The following is a 17,694-nucleotide window of genomic DNA, read 5'->3' as shown; positions in this document are numbered from 1 at the left end:
AACAACAAAGTGACAAAGGTGTAGAAAGGCTACTCACCAGGTCATGGTTTGTGGAGTTGGAATCATCTTCAGGGAAGGGGACATAGACAGCTAAGGCCATACAGTTGGCAAAAATAGCAATTAATATAAAGATATCAAATGGCCTGAGGAGAGAAGTTAAGGAAAACACAGTGCAGGACAATAAGGTAAAACAGCAAAATAAAATGATACATTATATAATATGAATGAATAAATTATTATGTGTTAAGGTATTATTTTGTTTGATTGTTAAATTATTAATTGTTATAATAACAATGATCATACAATTAATAATTATGTTATTATTATTCATTATTATTCATATCCACTGGGTGGATAATATTAGGATTGTAAATACTTTGATGAATGTGTATAATTTGGATTGTAAATAAATTGGGGATAGTTGTTTGTATGTTTATATTTGATTTATGAAGCTGTTTTATTTATTAACAGATAAGTAAGGAAGGGACATGTTCATATATGTTTTACTTCTACCTGCTGCTTTTCAGACACTGTTGTTTTTATTCTATTTTTTGTTTTTAAATTTTATTTTTTTATGTTCGAAATAAATAAATAAATTCATTCGTTCATTATTAATTCATGACATGAACTATTCATATAAAATAATAGGCTAGGCATTTACTCGTATTATAGCCTATTGTATTGATGGTAATAGCTACAGAAGCCAAAACAAACAGATTGAACTACTATAATATGTCACGTATGTCATCATATGTACACTGTGAAGAGAGAGGTAAGGAGCAGATTAAACTTCATACTACATGGCCACCAGCTGAAACATTTGTGAACCACTGTATTACACTGATGCACCATACGGATTAACTCTTAAACCCAGATTTCACAAACTCAGCTTTAATTTGCCGATTTCACCAGACTGTCACCAGAAAGCTGCATTACTGCAACTAAGTGAAAAAATGGAAATAATGATGAACTAAAGAGATAAAATAAAGAGGGAAATCTTGTGACCTAAATGTTGCAATAACTCACACTTTCCACATTACAGCATTTTCATTCTCAATTGTCCAAAATGACCAATAAACATGCAGCATGTTTGTGAAAGCAGACCCAGCTAGCAGCTGTATCCCCGGTGGACTGGTAGTAAATCCCCCAGTGACTTTTTTTTTTTTCCAACAAACACACAAAGGTGGATTATGACATGTATCCTTGCAATTTATAGTAGGCAATCTCATTTATAACATCTGATGGCTTTTGTGTTGACAACATCTGCTTAAGCCTCAAACCCACCAGACTGTCACACAGCTGTGTTGTGCCAGCGCTGAGTTACTTAGTCTGCAAAGTGCCCCACTAGGATTCAGGACACTCGCTGTGTCGTCTTCTGTCATCACTACGCTACGTGTTTGATAACCGTTTCAATCTGGTACACAGGAGAATTTTACCCTGTGAATATCAGACAACAACGGCAGTGTACCATTATGTAAGATTTGCTTCAGCTAGCAGCCATTAAATCAACACATGATAAACAGAATTCTCTAAACCCAAAACATATAATGTTTAATGTTTTAATGTTTTTTTCCTCTTCCTATTGATTTTAAGTAGCCTGACTTCAATTACTTTAAAAAGGCACTATATAAAGTAATACTAATAATTTGTGTTTCTGCAGGTTTCACTTACAATTAATACTTTTAAGACCATTATGAATGAAAGACCTATATCATGAAAAGAAATGCAGAGTCACAAAATTACCTGCAAAGTAAATTGGCTTCAATACGTTAGTTGCTGGACTCGTTTGTAGTTTTAAATACATTGAAAAGCACAATGAAGTGTCGCGGGAGCATTTGAGGTAGCATTACATGGACATAGACAATTTATTCCTGTCTAAAATTATTTAAGACTTGAACACAATACTTTGTCGAATTTAAGACTTTTTAAGGCCTAAAATTTTGATTTTCAAATTTTAGACTTTTAAAGACCCTGCAAAAACCCTGATCACATTTATATGCGATTTGAACACTGTTGAAGTAAGGTTTCAACTAAGAAATGTTATTATTATCATTAATCTGGTATCAATTTTCTGAATTAATTAAGTTATTTGGTCAAAATGATGAAACGGGTGTCACAGCACCTGAGATGATGTTTGCAAAATGTGTAGTTTTGATAAAAGCCAAATAATCTCACACTGAAACAGAGAATACAGAACCAGTGTTTTTGGGGGGTTTTTTTCATGAGAAATGACATAATAATTAAGCAATTATCAAAATATTTACCTATTCATTTGATGTCAATCGGCTAATCTGTTGATCAAACTAACCAACCATTCACCAGAAGTCAGTGTAAAGGATACTTCCACTCTACCAGGCTGATGCAGGCCCTGCGTATGGGGTTGTTGAGGTTGAGGCAGAACAGAGCCCTGGGCGGCCTGCTGTTGGCGTTACTGCCTTGTTTCTTGCTTTTGGCATACTGCTGTCGCTTCTTCTGTGCCAACGCACCTACCGGGATGGTAGTGGTCGCCGGGGCGGGCCCGGCCGGAGGGGCGGGCGGCGCTGCGGGGGCTGGGGCCGGGGCCGGGGCCGGAGCAGGGGCGGAGGGAGTGGCGTTAGGGGGGGCTTCTGCAGCCGCTGGGGATGGGTCTGGGGCGGGCCCGTTGGCGCTCATGGTGCGGGTGTGGCTCTGTGAGGAGCATCCAGCAGCATGGATCTGCCGGGGTAGACGCTAAGGCTGGAGGAGGGCAGAGCGGTCTGACCAATGAGCTGGCACGTCACCAGGGGGAGCGACTCTGGTGCTGCTGGCATAATTTGCCTCTGAGAATGAAAAAAAAAAAGGTGAGAGGAGATGACATTAGTACATTCTGCTCATGTCCAAACAATAAAAGGAACTGATACTGCTATTTGGCCAAAGCAGAGCATGTCACATGTGTAGTCAAAGCCCTGAAGGTACTTAAAGACTCCTCTGCCTGTCTGTGAAGCTCTCGGGGCATTGCTTCATTAAATATTGGACCTTTTTAAAGGGATAGTTTAACATTTTTGGCAAATTCTCATATTGCCATATAGTCTTAGTAGGTTCCTTACCTTTAATTGTCGGTGCAAGCTGTTTTTAGATCGGCGGGGCAGAGACACAAGCTGCTCAGCTAAGACATTTGAGGTGCATGGTATTTTTGCATTTCCTTCATCAAACTAAATACACAATCCAACAACTCCAAAACGCTCTTGAGCAACCACGTCTGGAATTTAGGTCCGGCTGCGTTTGCCTCAAAAACAGCTGCGTTATTATCTCGTAGCGTGGTGAATGTGCAGGTCACAACTCGTCCACAAGATGAGGGAAAGGCGAAAGTATCAGCACCGTGCAGAGCTCACGTCTCTGCCCCGTCGATCTAAAAACAGCTTGCACCGACAATTAAAGGTAATGAACCTACTCCAAAGACTACAGGGATGATGACATTAGGTGAATTTGCCAAAATGTTGAACTATCCCTTTAAAGGCTTCTCATACCAATCAGGTCAACTGGGCCTAATGTTCCAGATCCACCCAGAGTCAATTCAAAGTTTAACCAGGCTGCTCTGGTATTTATCCCTATAGGTGCTTGAGCAGCCTCCTTCAGGTCTCAAGACGTTTCCACCCTTTCATTCCTTTGAAAATGTCTCGTTAAACGTGTTTCTGTAACATTCAATATGTCATTTGTGACTGAACAATCTATATGTGAGTCTATGTGAATGGCCATCGTTAACTGTATTAGTCATCTTTCTTCTGTCACTTTCCACAGGGTCTTCTTCTTTCTTTTCTTCTTTACCTCCATGTAAAGAACACCGTGTTTTTCCCTGGGTATGAAATTGGCTGAATAAAACAGGCTTGCTTTGCTTTAATTGAATGTGTTGTCTTTGTTCCAAGTCCAGATCTGACAAACCAGCTCACACACACATACACACACACACTATAGCTGTATGCGGATTTGGAGGAGCTAAACCCAACTGTGTCTTTCCCTGGGCTCTGTTGTGCTGCAGGAGGCGCTCTGAACAGGTACAGGCTGCAGCAGGTTCCTACTGGCCTACAAACAAAAAGTGTGTGAGGCCACGTGAGAACTTTTTTGATTTAGTTGAGAAATATCAGACATTGTGAAAGCAAGGACATAAAAATGCACACACCTGCAAAATGCAAAGTAGAAAGTACAGTAAATTGGGCAGATTCTTGAACTGAACTGGTCTCTTGAAGGACACAGGAGCAGTGTATGAGGTTTTTTTTTCTATGCATAATAACACCAAATGGGACACATACCATGCCTCCCTGCAAATAATGGCCTTGCTCTGGTATTTCCATCAAGAATCTAAATGTAGTAAACAATCCAAAATTGACTGAACCTGACAAGCTACAAGCAGATGACATGCAGCTCAAGCCACAACACACACACACACACACACACACACACACACACATTAAGCCTGTAAATTCAAAGCTGCCACTCTCAGGCATCACTTGTGTAAGTCCTTGAACTGCGAGCAGGCCCCGCAGAGGAAGAAAAAGAAAAGGTCACATTGCAGTGATGCTCCAAGAATTCATCTTTACATTACATAAAAATGACAGGAGCGTTATTGTAATGTTAACACTAACAGGTCTGCTGGTGGATTCAGACTGCCAGCTTTCTGTCTTCTTTGTGCTATACGCTGCTGCTGCTGCTGCTGAGCTTCATGTAGCCGAGGCTAGTCCAAGCTCAATATGTGAACAATGCGTATCAAATGCGCTTTTTTTTTTTTTTTTTTTGGGGGGAATATTAATTTCATTGCTGCATCGACACTGTCGACCGTGCGCCCGTGATGAAAACCAACAGTGACGTTTTCAAAGAGCGATTCCTGATGCAATAAGCACCGTGAAGCGCGTTGATAATTCTCCCTGGACACCACCAAGGTAAGATGTGGTGAACCCCCCCTTCCCCTTCCTCCTCCTCCTCCTCCTCCTCCTCCAAAAATAAACGATGTGAAATGACAGGCTGACTCCGGGCGCTCGTAGTGAAAACTGAGCAGCGCGGCCGTCAGATGGTCCCCGCTGCTCAGCAACAAACAGCTGGCAACCTTATTACAACAAACCTCAATCAGTGATGTTCTGACACTCTGGGCTAGAACTAACACACAGTGTCCGGTCCACATAGAGCTAGAGAGGCAGCCTCGGTCCGGGTCATGATGAGCTGATCTGCTGTCAGCTCCCTGACTGCTGCTATGCTCTCCTCTCCGCTCCTCTCCGCTCCTCTCCTCTCCTCTCCTCTAACGCATCTGTCTTGTATTGTTGGTGACAGGGCGATGAATCCGCTCCTCTGCATCCGCCAAAAAACATGACAGCGTCGAGATGGAAAAGTGGCCATTAATGATTCTGATTCTAATCATTAACAGCATCACCGCTGGCTGCATGCAGTATAGGAGAGCGCGGCTATGCTAAGAGGCTAACTTCGGTGTGTGGAGCAGAGCAGAGCAGAGCTGTAGCTATGTACCTTTTCTGAAGACTTCACAATTCAGCCTCGGTCCTCCTCTTCCCTCGGTCCAGTGCTGCGGGGGTTAGGGTGAAAAACGCAGATCCGGTCTCGGATAACGGCGGTGTCAAATACATGAGCTCCCGGAGACAGGAGGGTACAACGTTAGAGCCTGTGTGCATTAATTAAGCTCTTCCATGGTGATGGTGAAGAGCTGGAGACAGGAGGAGAGTGCGCACCAGACAACAGAGCATCCTCGTCCGCGGCTGCCTGCTTATCGTCACGCGGAGCGAGTGGAGATCAGAGAGCGAGCTCGAGCTCTCCTCCTCCTTCTGGCCCGACTCTGCTGCTGCTGCTGCTGCTGCTCCTGCACGAGCCCCCCTGCTCGCGTCTAATCGCCTAGTAGGCTATGGCGAGTCCAACACACTAGTGTCACCTGCCCCCGTGCCTCCCAAATACAAGGCGACACCTTTCAAACGGCGTCACCACCACACACAGCATCCATTAATCACGTGAAGGTCACCATGGACCCCAAGTCCTTCTTTTCATTGTGGTAGAAGATGTGTTCCTACAGTCATACATCTGCACGGTGGCTTATCATTGAAAATAAACTGGATAACACACTTTGTTATGGTTCTTCAATCGTGTATTAATGCTTTATAGCCAGTTGTGAGCTGTTAATAGCTGGAAATATCTGGTTATTTCCTGTTTGGTAGGAAATGTTGGTAATCCATTATTAAATCGTTATGTTGAAATTTAGACTTTTATCACCACATCTACAGTTGTTAGTTTGCACTTGTGTAAAACGTGTTGGTTTAAGGCAGAAAACTTTAAAATCATTACTTATGCTCTCATAAAATTCTTTTTTTTTTCTAAAAACCTGTATTAAAGGGTAATTATGCAAGTCTGGTCTCTTTTCCTCTGTGTTGCTAACCCTCCTCCCGGCCACGTGCATTTGTTTTCAATGAAGCCGGCGAGAAATCAATCCATGGAGCAATGGATAATGTTATGTATCATATGCATTACAATGTGTATATTTGTGTAGTCTTATCTGTCATAAACAAGAGATTGCGGAGATTTGTGTGGCGGTGCCACAGAGACGAGAGCTGGGACACCGGGTCGGAGGCTCTGATCTTACAAAGTTGGTTTTCAGTCAAGAGATGCTAGGTGGATTCTCCTGTAACAAGTTACAAGTAATTTATTTAATCATTAAAGCTGATTAATTAAAGGTACAGTCTTGAAATTTTTTCTCAAAAATAATTGCTAGATTTAAAGCAGATATCAGTGGAATGTTTTTGTTAATATAAGTCCTAAATAGTCCTATTTTCCGTCAGCAATCACTTACATGAAGTATTTCAGCCTAAACACGAGTCTCTCCGTCACTCTGCTCTGCTGTAACCCGAGGAGAAAATTTTCCTTGTGGGATACAAGTGTTATCCAATGAGGGGAGAGAACGGCATGAAGGGCTGTGTGTGCAGCCAAGGGATGCGCGTGAATGTGGTGACGTAGCACGAGGACCAATTGATGCCTGACAAGGGCGGGGGCTGCTAACTCATGGTGCGTTCAAGGAAACTCGTACTTTGTGTTTTTCCTTCCTGTGAAGTCATACCAGTTCGATCTGGTACGAGTTCACGGGTCGGAAGTTACGAGTGGCCGTTATAGGGAACTTTCACAGACAACAGGACGGTAAAAACACGAGCTACGGGTTACCTGGAACGCTACCAAGTCGTAGTTGTGACTTGAAGCTGTAACTTACGGTTTCAAAAGCCTGCCTTGAACACAGCATTAGCCGAAACGGCCGTGCCGCTGTTATCTGCTTTAAATGAAATCCATCTTAATCATCACCTTTGGGCTTCTAGTCCTGTGTGGTGGTGACTGTGTCTGCAGAGCCTCCTCCCCCCCGCCTGTATGTTGGTCTTTTGCTTTGTGCTTTGTGCACGGGGACTAACGCCTGGGATCCACTGGCGTTCGTTGCATCCGATTAATGCAAACCGTTAATGACGCACCTGCAAAGCATTCTGGGTAGGCGGCGCATCGAAAAGTTGACCGCAGCTCAACTTTATGCGAATGAATCCATCCGACGCAGGGTCACTGTCCAATGGGGAGCGAGATAGAGAACAGCTCGGGGGGGCGGGGGTCTGCTTATCCATTGTCCATGCCTCTCAGTTAACTCACCGATCTGTGTTCCCGCCCACCAAAACGTCTGTTTTTTTAGAGGCATCGCATACGGCAAGAAATCGCATTGACGCCAGTGGATCCCAGGCGTAACGGCGTGTTCCCACCAAACGCAATGACGCGTGGTCGCGCGTCGAGATTACATGTAAAGTCAATGCAAAGACGTGATTAGACGCGTTGGCCAGCGTCAAAACTGGAGCGTGTAGCGCGATGCGGTTTATATCTTCTCTCCAGCCAATGAGCTCAGGTAAAGCTTCGTGCAGCACAAGTAAAAGAGCTGCTAGCCTCGCCAACTGTCCCAAACGCTAGTGCCGGATGCTCTCCGCCGCCACTAGTGTAATGGAGGGTCTGGGACGGGTGCACTCACTCACCCATAAAGGACGTGCAAACCAGACTGCCAAGCGGTCATTGATCTCTTGGCACAACGATTTGCATAGATTTGGTTGGAATGTCCTTAAAGCAGAAGTAAGTGATATATTTGTGTTAATATAAGTCTTAAATAGTTATATCTTCCGACAGCAATCACTTACATAGAGTGTTTGGACTGAAACACGGGTCTGTCAGTCACTCTGCTCTGCTCTGAGCCGAAGAGAAAACATTTATCGTATCCTACAGTTTTTATCCAATGAGGAGAGAGAACGGCATGCAGGGCTGTGTGTGCAGCCAAGGAACGCCGTGAATGTGGTGACGTAGGGACGAGGACTGTTATGGTGCGTTCAAGGAAACTCGTATTTTTCCGACCGTGAAGTGGTACCAGTTCGATCTGGTACGAGTTCACCGGTCGGAAGTTACGAGTGGCCGTTATAGTGACTTTCACCGGTAAAACAGGTCGGAAAAACACGAGTGGGTTGCCTGGAACGCTACAAAGTCGTAAGTTGTGACTTGAAGCTGTAATTTACGATTGCAAAAGCCTGCCTGGAACGCAGCATTAGCGAAAATGACCGGACCACTTACTTCTGCTTTAAGTGGACGTGGGACGTAATACTAAGCCGGTATAGGTGTTAATGAACTAAAAAAAAAACCTCCAGACTTTACCTTTAAGATAAAAACATAGAATAATTCAGGTAAAAATCCTGCATCAGTGTTTCCCATACATTCATTTATTAGATAGATTTTTCTGCTTTTGGCTCGACCAACGCAATGTCATTCTGTTCATTCATCTCCGCATAGCACTCTTTCTCCGTTATTGTCGGTCACACACAGCACGCATTGCATGACAGACAGTGTGCGGTAAAAGCGAAACTCATGCAAAATTTTGTCAAATGGCTGTTTCTGTAAGAGGAACACAGTCCTGGAAAGTTACCATACATCAGAAACTGCAACAACTACTGTTGTCCTGCTGCACCTCCAAAGTTCAAACCAGTTTAATTAGGTTTAGGCAACAAAGCTAATACGAAGATATAGAGAGATGGTTTGTGTTAGAATAGAGCCTTTTGTTAAAAAGCCTGACATGACTTCCACTGTGTGACCCACTGAACTGATGAGAGCAATGCAAATATCACAATGTGCTACAGACACCAGGGTGTAAATAACCAGTGGCAAACAGTGGCCTGAAACTCTGGGCCTTCAATAGGACCATGGGACCATACAAAGCAATAAAAACAACAACCCAGAGCCCTATGTCACATGGAAATGGATCACATTAAAGATTTTTCACTATGAAATGTATCCATTCAATACTGACTCAGGTGTCTGAACATTGCAATAGCTACCCAACATAAATTCAAACATGGGAAAAATTATGACACAAAACTAAACAAAGGTCAAAAAATCACTCACAATGGGACCAGCACAGTCAACAAAGACATTCAGCTTCTTCATGGCAGCTGAAGCAAACATGTAAAGTTTCTATTCATCTATTTTCAGAAACATCCAAATATACTGCAGTGAGAGATCTTATACGAGGACATGGGGTTAACAGATGTAAACAAACCCATGAGGAGTAGATCCATTCAGATGTGAAAAGTCATTTTACAAATTACCACGTTTCTGTCAAACACAGAAAATCCAACTCACGGTCAGTCAGGACGTCCTGGAGGAGAGGAGCCCTGCTCTGGGAGCGGAGGTGAAGAGTCTGAAGATGAAGTTGTTGTGGTTCTGTCTGACTCTGCCGACCTAGCTAGACTGGCTAACACACTGTGGTCAACTTTCCGTCTGAAAAGAAAAAGAGGGAATATCCGCACACTGGATTAAAACTCCCATTTATTGGATACTTGCTTGTAACTTTCCGTCTGAGCCAGATGACAAGGCCAGTCCAGGTGAGCACAGTGCTAGTCCATAGTATACAAATAGCTGAATAATCCACAAGTGACAGACCAAGGCTCCAGCAGCCGTTAGCCATTGACAGCTGTAGCTGCTAGCTTGAACTGCCTCTGCTAGCTCCTGCTATCTTGCACTAATCCAGGTAAACTGGGTGATTGGTTGACTTTTCTAGATCTTTTAAATATTTTCCTGAAAAAAGTAATGTTGAAAACAGAGTTTCAATTAATCCAGCGTCCACACAGTTTTCTTCACTTGTCTTCATTGTCGCTCCTTCTTTCTGCGTCCTTTTTTGTCCTTGCTTACTCACTCACTTTCGCAGGTTGTTTTTCACTTGTTAAAGGGATAGTAGCATTTTTTTAAAGTGGGGTTGTATGATCTACAAATAGCCTAAGTACTTTAATTGCAGTAGAAGACTCTCTGCACTCCTCCCGTTAGCAACGCCAGCCCATAGCCCTGCCCAGAGATTTACAACAGTGTTGTGAATGGACCCAAAGAAACGGCCTATTTTCACGGCCTAAAAGAGGTTTTACCTGAAAAAAAAAAAATACACAGTTCCATTGTTCGCTATAATATAATTTTTTCCAGCCCTTCAAAGTGCAGGAAAAACGCAGTTTTTATTTGGAGAGCTAACCAACTGCTGATCGGCGGGCGCTAACCCTGGGCGGAGGGATACGTGGGTTGGTTAGGTCCAAATAAAAACTGCGTTTTTCCTGCACTTTCAGGGGCTGGAAAAAATTATATTATAGCGAACAATGGAACTGTGTATTTTTTTTCTCATAAAACCTCTTTGAGGCCGTGAAAATAGGCCGTTTCTTTGGGTCTGTTCACTGTATGTTGTAAATCTCTGGGCAGGGTATGGACTGGCGTTGCTAATGGGAGGAGTGCAGAGAGTCTTCTACTGCAATTAAAGTACTTAGGGGCTATTTGTAGATCATACAACCCCACAAAAAATGATACTATCCCTTTAAATATCGCTGCCCGGATACGGTATGCCGCGAGAGCCCACAATGTAATAAAATATGGTTGGCCAAGACACCTTTCAGTCAAATGTATGTCCACATCATGGTCATAGACAGTTTGACTGAAAATCCAGATAAGAAGAAAAATTGTTATTGGTCCATTTCCCGTTCCCATTATAGGCCATTAACCCATTGTTTGCCAAGACAAGTTTAACAATAATCTAGAGGTGATTACTATTATTTCAGTGAGTTTAAACAAACAAATAAAACAATTTATTAGGAGTACAAAAAGTCTTTAAATATTTTTTCTTAGAATTCACCTTGAAGCATCTTTGCAAAAAGCGCCATTGGCTACTGACAACTGGGGGATTGTTTCTGCCATTACACCTTAAACCTGTGCCATAAAATATGAGTAGTAGTTCTGTATTTTAAAATACAAATCAGATTGACTCAACTGTACGTGTATGTGTAGTGTGGCCAAAAACAAAAAGCAGACCAAATGTTCTTTCCATACATCAAAGTGCACCATTGTTACCAGGGGGTCTACATGAAGCAATCATCTGAAGTGTTGTCCACCAGTTAGACACATCCTTGCATGTAGTGGATATAATGGGAAAATGTTGTCATCTGAACAAAACTACATTTCACACTGCGCTCCGGTGTGTGTGTGTTCATAATGAGAAAGTAAGTCAACACCACCTTACGTGATCTAGTTTTAACATTCACACCTCTCTCCCATTACAGCTGTTCTTTGTGAGGAAGCAGATTATACTAACAGATGTATGGACATAATAATTTACCTTTAGAATGTATTGTAACAGTTCATACTGAGACTATTTATTTTGTCCATTTAGCTTTTGTTATAAGTGTTCGAGATGGCTTTCAATTAGAAACTGTTCCAAAATACATTGTCCCTAACAATATTGATAACAACTGAAATATAGCCTACAGTACAGCAGTAGTTTATTATTGGACTGTCAGAGAGCATTATTGTTAACATTGTCCATTAAAATATGTTTGTAAGACCTGTAAGGCCTGTCTGATATTATCAACAAAAACAAAAAGCACTTGTCTCTGTCACCTGTAATCATTAATCCTTATGAAAAACTTATGATCAAATGATAGCCCTGACCCACAGAAGACCCTGAAAACTTTATATTCAGTCACCTGTTACTCTCATGTCAAGTGTCTTTGGCACAGATGAAGCCACAGCTGTTTGACAAGACTGGCGCAGCAGATGATTGTAATTCAAAAGCACTTCAAAGTCATTTCATTTCCACATTAAACTTGGATTAATATTGACCATTCTATTCAAGTGTATAAAGCCAATATTATAATGAAAATATTTTACTTGCACCTTGCTCAAATGCCAGTGGCCTCACTCCAATACCTCTGAGCCATTACAGTCAGGGTAGTAAAGCTCTTACCTGGAGTAGAGCTGCTGAGCCGAGGCCTGCGCTTCACCTACTCGTCCCAGCTGACAACAAACAAGCAAAAAAACGACGACTAACGTCTTCTTCCCTCGGTTGGTCAGTGAGTGAACTCCAGCAGCATTTGGTGAGAGGTGGAGAGCGATAAGAGGTGGAGAGTGACTGGGTGAGGAGGCAAGGACGAGGCTCACCGTATCAACTTACCTGTCTGCCCAGGATAATGGTTTCTTCTAGAATCGTCTTGAATTATTCACCTATGGATCTGTGTGTGTGTGTGTGTGTGTGTGTGTGTGTGTGTGTGTGTGTGTGTGTGTGTGTGTGTGTGTGTGTGTGTGTGTGTGTGTGTGTGTGTGTGTGTACATTAGGGTGCATTATATTGACTAGTGTCCCTAATATTTCGCACCTGGCCTATGATTACAGAGTGAACAAAATATTAGGAATTACTTACTGCACCTTTATACACCACTATCATGATATCAGTAATAGACATACAAATTTAAAAAAAGTCATAATATAGAGAAGTGAAAGAACTCAGAGTAACTAGTATTTCTGCCTCAAACATACTTGTGTCCGCTGGCCTGGAGAGGTCCATGCTCCTGCCTGTAATTGTGCATTCATTCCCATCCAACAGTGGATTTCCCTGTTGTTACATATTCACTAATGGTGAAGCAATGGGCCATCAGGGACATTTGGAGTTTCCTCTGTTGGGCCATGACTTTAATCATGCTTTGCTTCTATCCAAACTGTTGATAGTCAGACCTGCTGTTGTTAGTGTGTTAGCGCTCAGCACTGCCTCTGTAGGCCGGAGCAGGGACTTTATGACTCACTTACATGTTATGTCAATCGGGGGACTATTTAAAGGAGAATTCCGGTCATTTTTGACCCCTAAATCGTTGTCCTGATGGTCACCCAGTGTTGGGAGGAGCAAAAAACGCGACTAAAATTGATGCAGGTAAACCAGAGTTACACCATGGCTAGACGGCGCTCGGGATAGAACCTATGGGGGCAATTTTTTCAACCACAACAAACACTCTAAAAACAATCAAATATCTATGGTACATGACTTCCCATGTGTAAATAACCTCCAAATGCAAAATGTTTGAGTTGATCATCTCTCACCTTTGTCTAATAATTTCAACTAGTCTAATTTAGGACAACCACAAACACTCAAGCGCTCATGTGGGTTGCAGTATAGAAGTTGCTCTTTAGACAGGAAGTGCAGTACATATTTGACAGACCAGGAACCAAGGCACCTCTTCTGTGGTGTAAAAGTAAAAAAAAAAAAACTTTATTTAGGCCAACGTGTTTCACAATGATGAACTAGCCGCCTTAATAAAGGCTTTTTAACCAGACCAGCGTTTACACCAGAGAACAGTTGCCGTGGCTCCTGTTCTGTTAAATAGTTAGTTTGCTACTTGTGTATGTGTACCTTTTACAGTGTAATGTGTCAGTGGTGCTTGTATCCTCAACCCCACCCTGAAGTAATCTGTTTGTTTTCCCTCTTTTCTCTTGTTGTTCTTGACCTGGTTTCCTGTGTACTGATGATTTCCCCACAATGACCGCTGGCCGGTTTGATAGTGAGGATGGTGGAAATAACATTTTCATCTTTCAGCGCTCACTCACCTGGAACAGTTGATGTGCATGTACCTGGGTGCTTTGTTATGTTTATTTGCGAGATTGTGTTCAAACTGTGTCTGGCTTCTCCTTCAAACACACACAAACCAAGTCTGTAGACCCCAGGAGGAAAGCGCAATGCAGTTCTTTTTTTTTTTTTTTTACTGAAAATGGAGTAAAACACTGACAGAGGGTGCCGTGGCCCCGTGGGACCATGGTTGCCATTTGGCTCAGTACAGCAGTCTGTTCCCACCTCTGATTGGATGTGTTTCTCTTCTGGCTTCACCACCAAACTCAACCAATTAAAAACCCAACATGTTCCACCACACACATGGAGCATGTCTGAATTTACATGAAGCTTTCGTGGATATAAGTTTGGACTTTTGGACTGTCCCTGTTTGCAGTGCAGGATAATGCTCCCTTGAATGTGGGTATTATCTCTCTACAAGAAGACACTTACTGTAATGTGTTAATCAGACAAACATCGAGTGTGCACAAAACAGAATTATATTTGCACGGAGCAGAGTTATATTTGGCTCTGAAGTGTGCTGTGGTGAAGCTCCTGTGTAAATGTTTTGTTTGGCCAACCTCTAAAGGGATTATGATGTGTTGACTCAATAAAAATGCACCATGTGTTTAGTTTACACATGCAATTCACCACGAGGCGCTGATTTTTTTTCTCTCTCTCTTTGTAAATGCTTTTTTTTTTTACTCTATGTCCTTTATCCCTGAGCCTCACCCCCACCAACCCCCCACTCCCACCCTCACACCCTCTCTTTCTGTAGCTCTTTTTAAATCAGATTGGAATAAATCTATATGAGCACTTCACTGGTGCACTTAAGCTGTAAAACTGCTACTTTCTTTAATCTCAGTCTCATTCAACAAATCTGTGTTCTGCATCTACCCTGTAGGTCTGATTTTCCGATTTATCTTTTTTAAATCTTTTTTTTCCCCCCAAAATATATTTATTAACATTTTTCTTACAACACTTGTATTATGTATCAAATATGTAGATCTGTGCCTCATTAACAAAGGCACCAGCTATGGTACAATGTTGTAAACAGAACAAAACCAAATTACAAACAAACAATATGCATCACAAAGATCCACTTCTTTGCCATAAAACATTTTGTGCATAATTTAATGACTTAATATAATTGTGGGTATTTGAACTCATTAATTCTGTTATAAGCTTTACATAACTGACTACTTATTCCTCTTCAGAATAGAATAGAAAATACTTTATTAATCCCTAGGAGGGAAATTCAGATTGTCCAGCAGCTTACATAACAATTATATGATATAAGATGATATAAAACGTAAACGTGTAATTGCCATCTGCTAGATCAATACCATTAACAAACACATTAAACGGTTGCCATATTTTTTTCAAACATATCCTGCCTTCCTTTTCGTAAATACGTCACTCTCTCCAAAGGAAAAGTTGTCAGCGTTTGCCTCACCCAATATGCAACATTTGGCCTGCTGATCCTTTTCCAAAACATTGCAATGGATCTTTTGGCGACAGAAAATGCAGGATCCATTGGAATGCTTTTTGAAATCATTTTTTCTATTGCTTTTTTACCCTCCTCTCAAAAAGATTTTATCTTACTGCATTGCCATACACAATGGAATAATGTCCCCTTCACCTCAGTGCATTTTGTACTTGCATCTGAGATATTCCTAATGTCCTTATTTAATTTAACTAGTGTAATATAAGTTATCATCAGCCATGTAATGTTAATTCAATATTAAAATGTCATAATAGTAATAATAATAGTGGTAACAAAGACTTTTTTATTTTTTGCAAGGATTTTAAATATGACCATGTGCACTTGATGTCTTATTCCCAGGGTCTAACATGCAAACAAAACCTGGTTATTATTGTAGCACATTGATGTGCACTGATGCAACAATCAGAGCTTTTGCATGTTTATGAGGGCTGTGCGTACATCTGTGTGTATGGTGTGTATGTGTGTCCGTATGTGTGTGTGTGTGTGTGTGTGTGTGTGTGTGTGTGTGTGTGAGAGAGGGAGTGTGTTGGTGGAGCTGCTTGAAGGAGAGCAGTAGTGATGGAGCCTGAAAGCCCTGCAGCGCAGCTGTTCTCCCAGTGCATCGTCAACTTCACTGCTGAGCCCACAACACACGCTCAGCCCTAACCCCCGCTCACACACTCTCCTCTCCTCTCTCAATCTTTCCCTCTCTTTGTTTTCTCTCCTTTTTTTATCTTCATCCTCTTTCTCTGCTTATCTTAAGCTCTCTATATGAACCTTTATATCTCCCATCTTGAAACAGTCCCTTTAATCCACTTTGCTTTAATTATCTCACTTCTTCACTTGATTCCATGCATTGAAATCTCTCTCTCCTGTTCTTCCCCCATCTGCGCCGACAAACCCACCCCAAACCACTACTTCCAGGATGATCACCCAATCTAGCTGTGAACAGCTGTAGGACTGAATGCTCTGTTGATAATTCAATCATAAGTCCTATTCTTTTGTGTCATGCGCTGTCATGAGGGGGGGGGGGGGGGGGGGGGGTAGGGCCCTTTGAGTGACAGACAGCTCTCAGATAGAAGGGCAAACACTATGTCATCATGGTGACTGGAGAGCGATTTAAGGAAATGGAGTGATAAGAGCAGAGTGGAAGAGGCTCCAGCCCCAAGGAGCGGCTGGCATTAAAGCGATGCACCAAGATTCATGGATATGTGCGAGGGATCGTATGCATGAGGCTGAACGTATTCCTGAGTTCATTTGTGCATGCAAGTCTGCACACGTGCACATGCCAGCATCAGCATGCCTGAGTGCATGTGATGTGCAAATATGTGTGGGCCTGAATGTACAGTAAACATGTGTGTTTGTGTGTATTGATATTTGTTGTTGCTGCTAAAAGCTTCTTGTTCATTCAATCCTAACGATGCTGAGTAGGTCCTTGTTTACCTGCAGCTCTGTATCGTGGCAGAGGAGTCGCACACATGCTCTGTGTTATATTAAGACGTTGTTTCAAAAGTGGTTGCTTTGCTCCTCTTTTTCTGCCAGAGAGATTAAAAATAGAAACATTCATGCTCTCTGAATGTACTTTCCCTCCAGGAAGTGTGCAGTTGTGGGCGCCCGTCATTGGCCGCTTCCCCCGTCACATGACGTCCTCTTCCCAGGCTACGATTGGCTGGCACCTGTGGGGCTCTGTGAAGGAAAGCTTTTCTGACAGGACCCAGGAGCCCAGAGGAGTTGCTGGAAACTGGGAGAAGGACAATGTCGGTGGAACCAGGAGAGCAGTGGGTGGGTGGGTGGGTTGGATGTGGGTAGATGGGGTGTGGGGGGTTGGGGGGGGGTTTGCGAGATGGCATCACCATGACTGTGAGCGCTGAGGTGCTGGGATGTGACCTCCCAGCTATACTGCAAAAGGGCAGGAATCCACAGAGATGATCACATGGCTTTGTAGGTGCAGAGCAGATGAATGAGGGACAACAGACGGGTGACGACGACTTGCACCAGCTCCAAGAGCACGTGTCGCCATCATACAAGTTCAGCTGACACTGTCGTCCTGTCTCTGCGGCTCAGAACTTAACACCTCTCCACGTTATGGGTTTAATTCCATAAAGGTGATGGTTTAAAACACACTTATCATCACCATCTGCCCTCAAAATTTATTCATTATCAAAAATAAGTAAGGATAGAACAAATAAATTCAAAAGTCCTCTTTGCTGAATAATGAAATTCTGGCTGTACTATTTTTTTTTCTATTTGCTTGTATACTGGTGGAACTAACTCATAAACCAATTTAATGGTGACTGTAATACTTTGTTTATG

The 17,694-nt window shown here is 42.5% G+C and overlaps 1 protein-coding gene across 1 annotated transcript in view; it reads right to left on the bottom strand.

Moving 5' to 3' along the window:
* The window catches only part of LOC146987898 (voltage-dependent L-type calcium channel subunit alpha-1D-like), a 48,325-nt gene extending 42,518 nt beyond the window's left edge, over nt 1-5,807 (bottom strand). Inside the window, exons 1-3 of the mRNA XM_085777849.1 lie at nt 5,470-5,807; nt 2,342-2,798; nt 38-143 (exon numbers count right to left, since the gene is read on the bottom strand). Coding sequence (XP_085633975.1) covers nt 38-143; nt 2,342-2,652 — 417 coding nt within the window. The 5' untranslated portion in view covers nt 2,653-2,798; nt 5,470-5,807. The remainder of the gene's footprint in view (nt 1-37; nt 144-2,341; nt 2,799-5,469) is intronic.
* Nucleotides 5,808-17,694: the final 11,887 nt, after the last annotated feature.

Source organism: Trachurus japonicus, chromosome 5, assembly GCF_045865225.1.
Source record: "Trachurus japonicus isolate A0001 chromosome 5, Traja_1.0".
Taxonomy (NCBI): Eukaryota; Metazoa; Chordata; class Actinopteri; order Carangiformes; family Carangidae; genus Trachurus; species Trachurus japonicus.
Note: the sequence above shows the minus strand (reverse complement) of the source record. Positions and strands in the feature narration are given on the sequence as shown.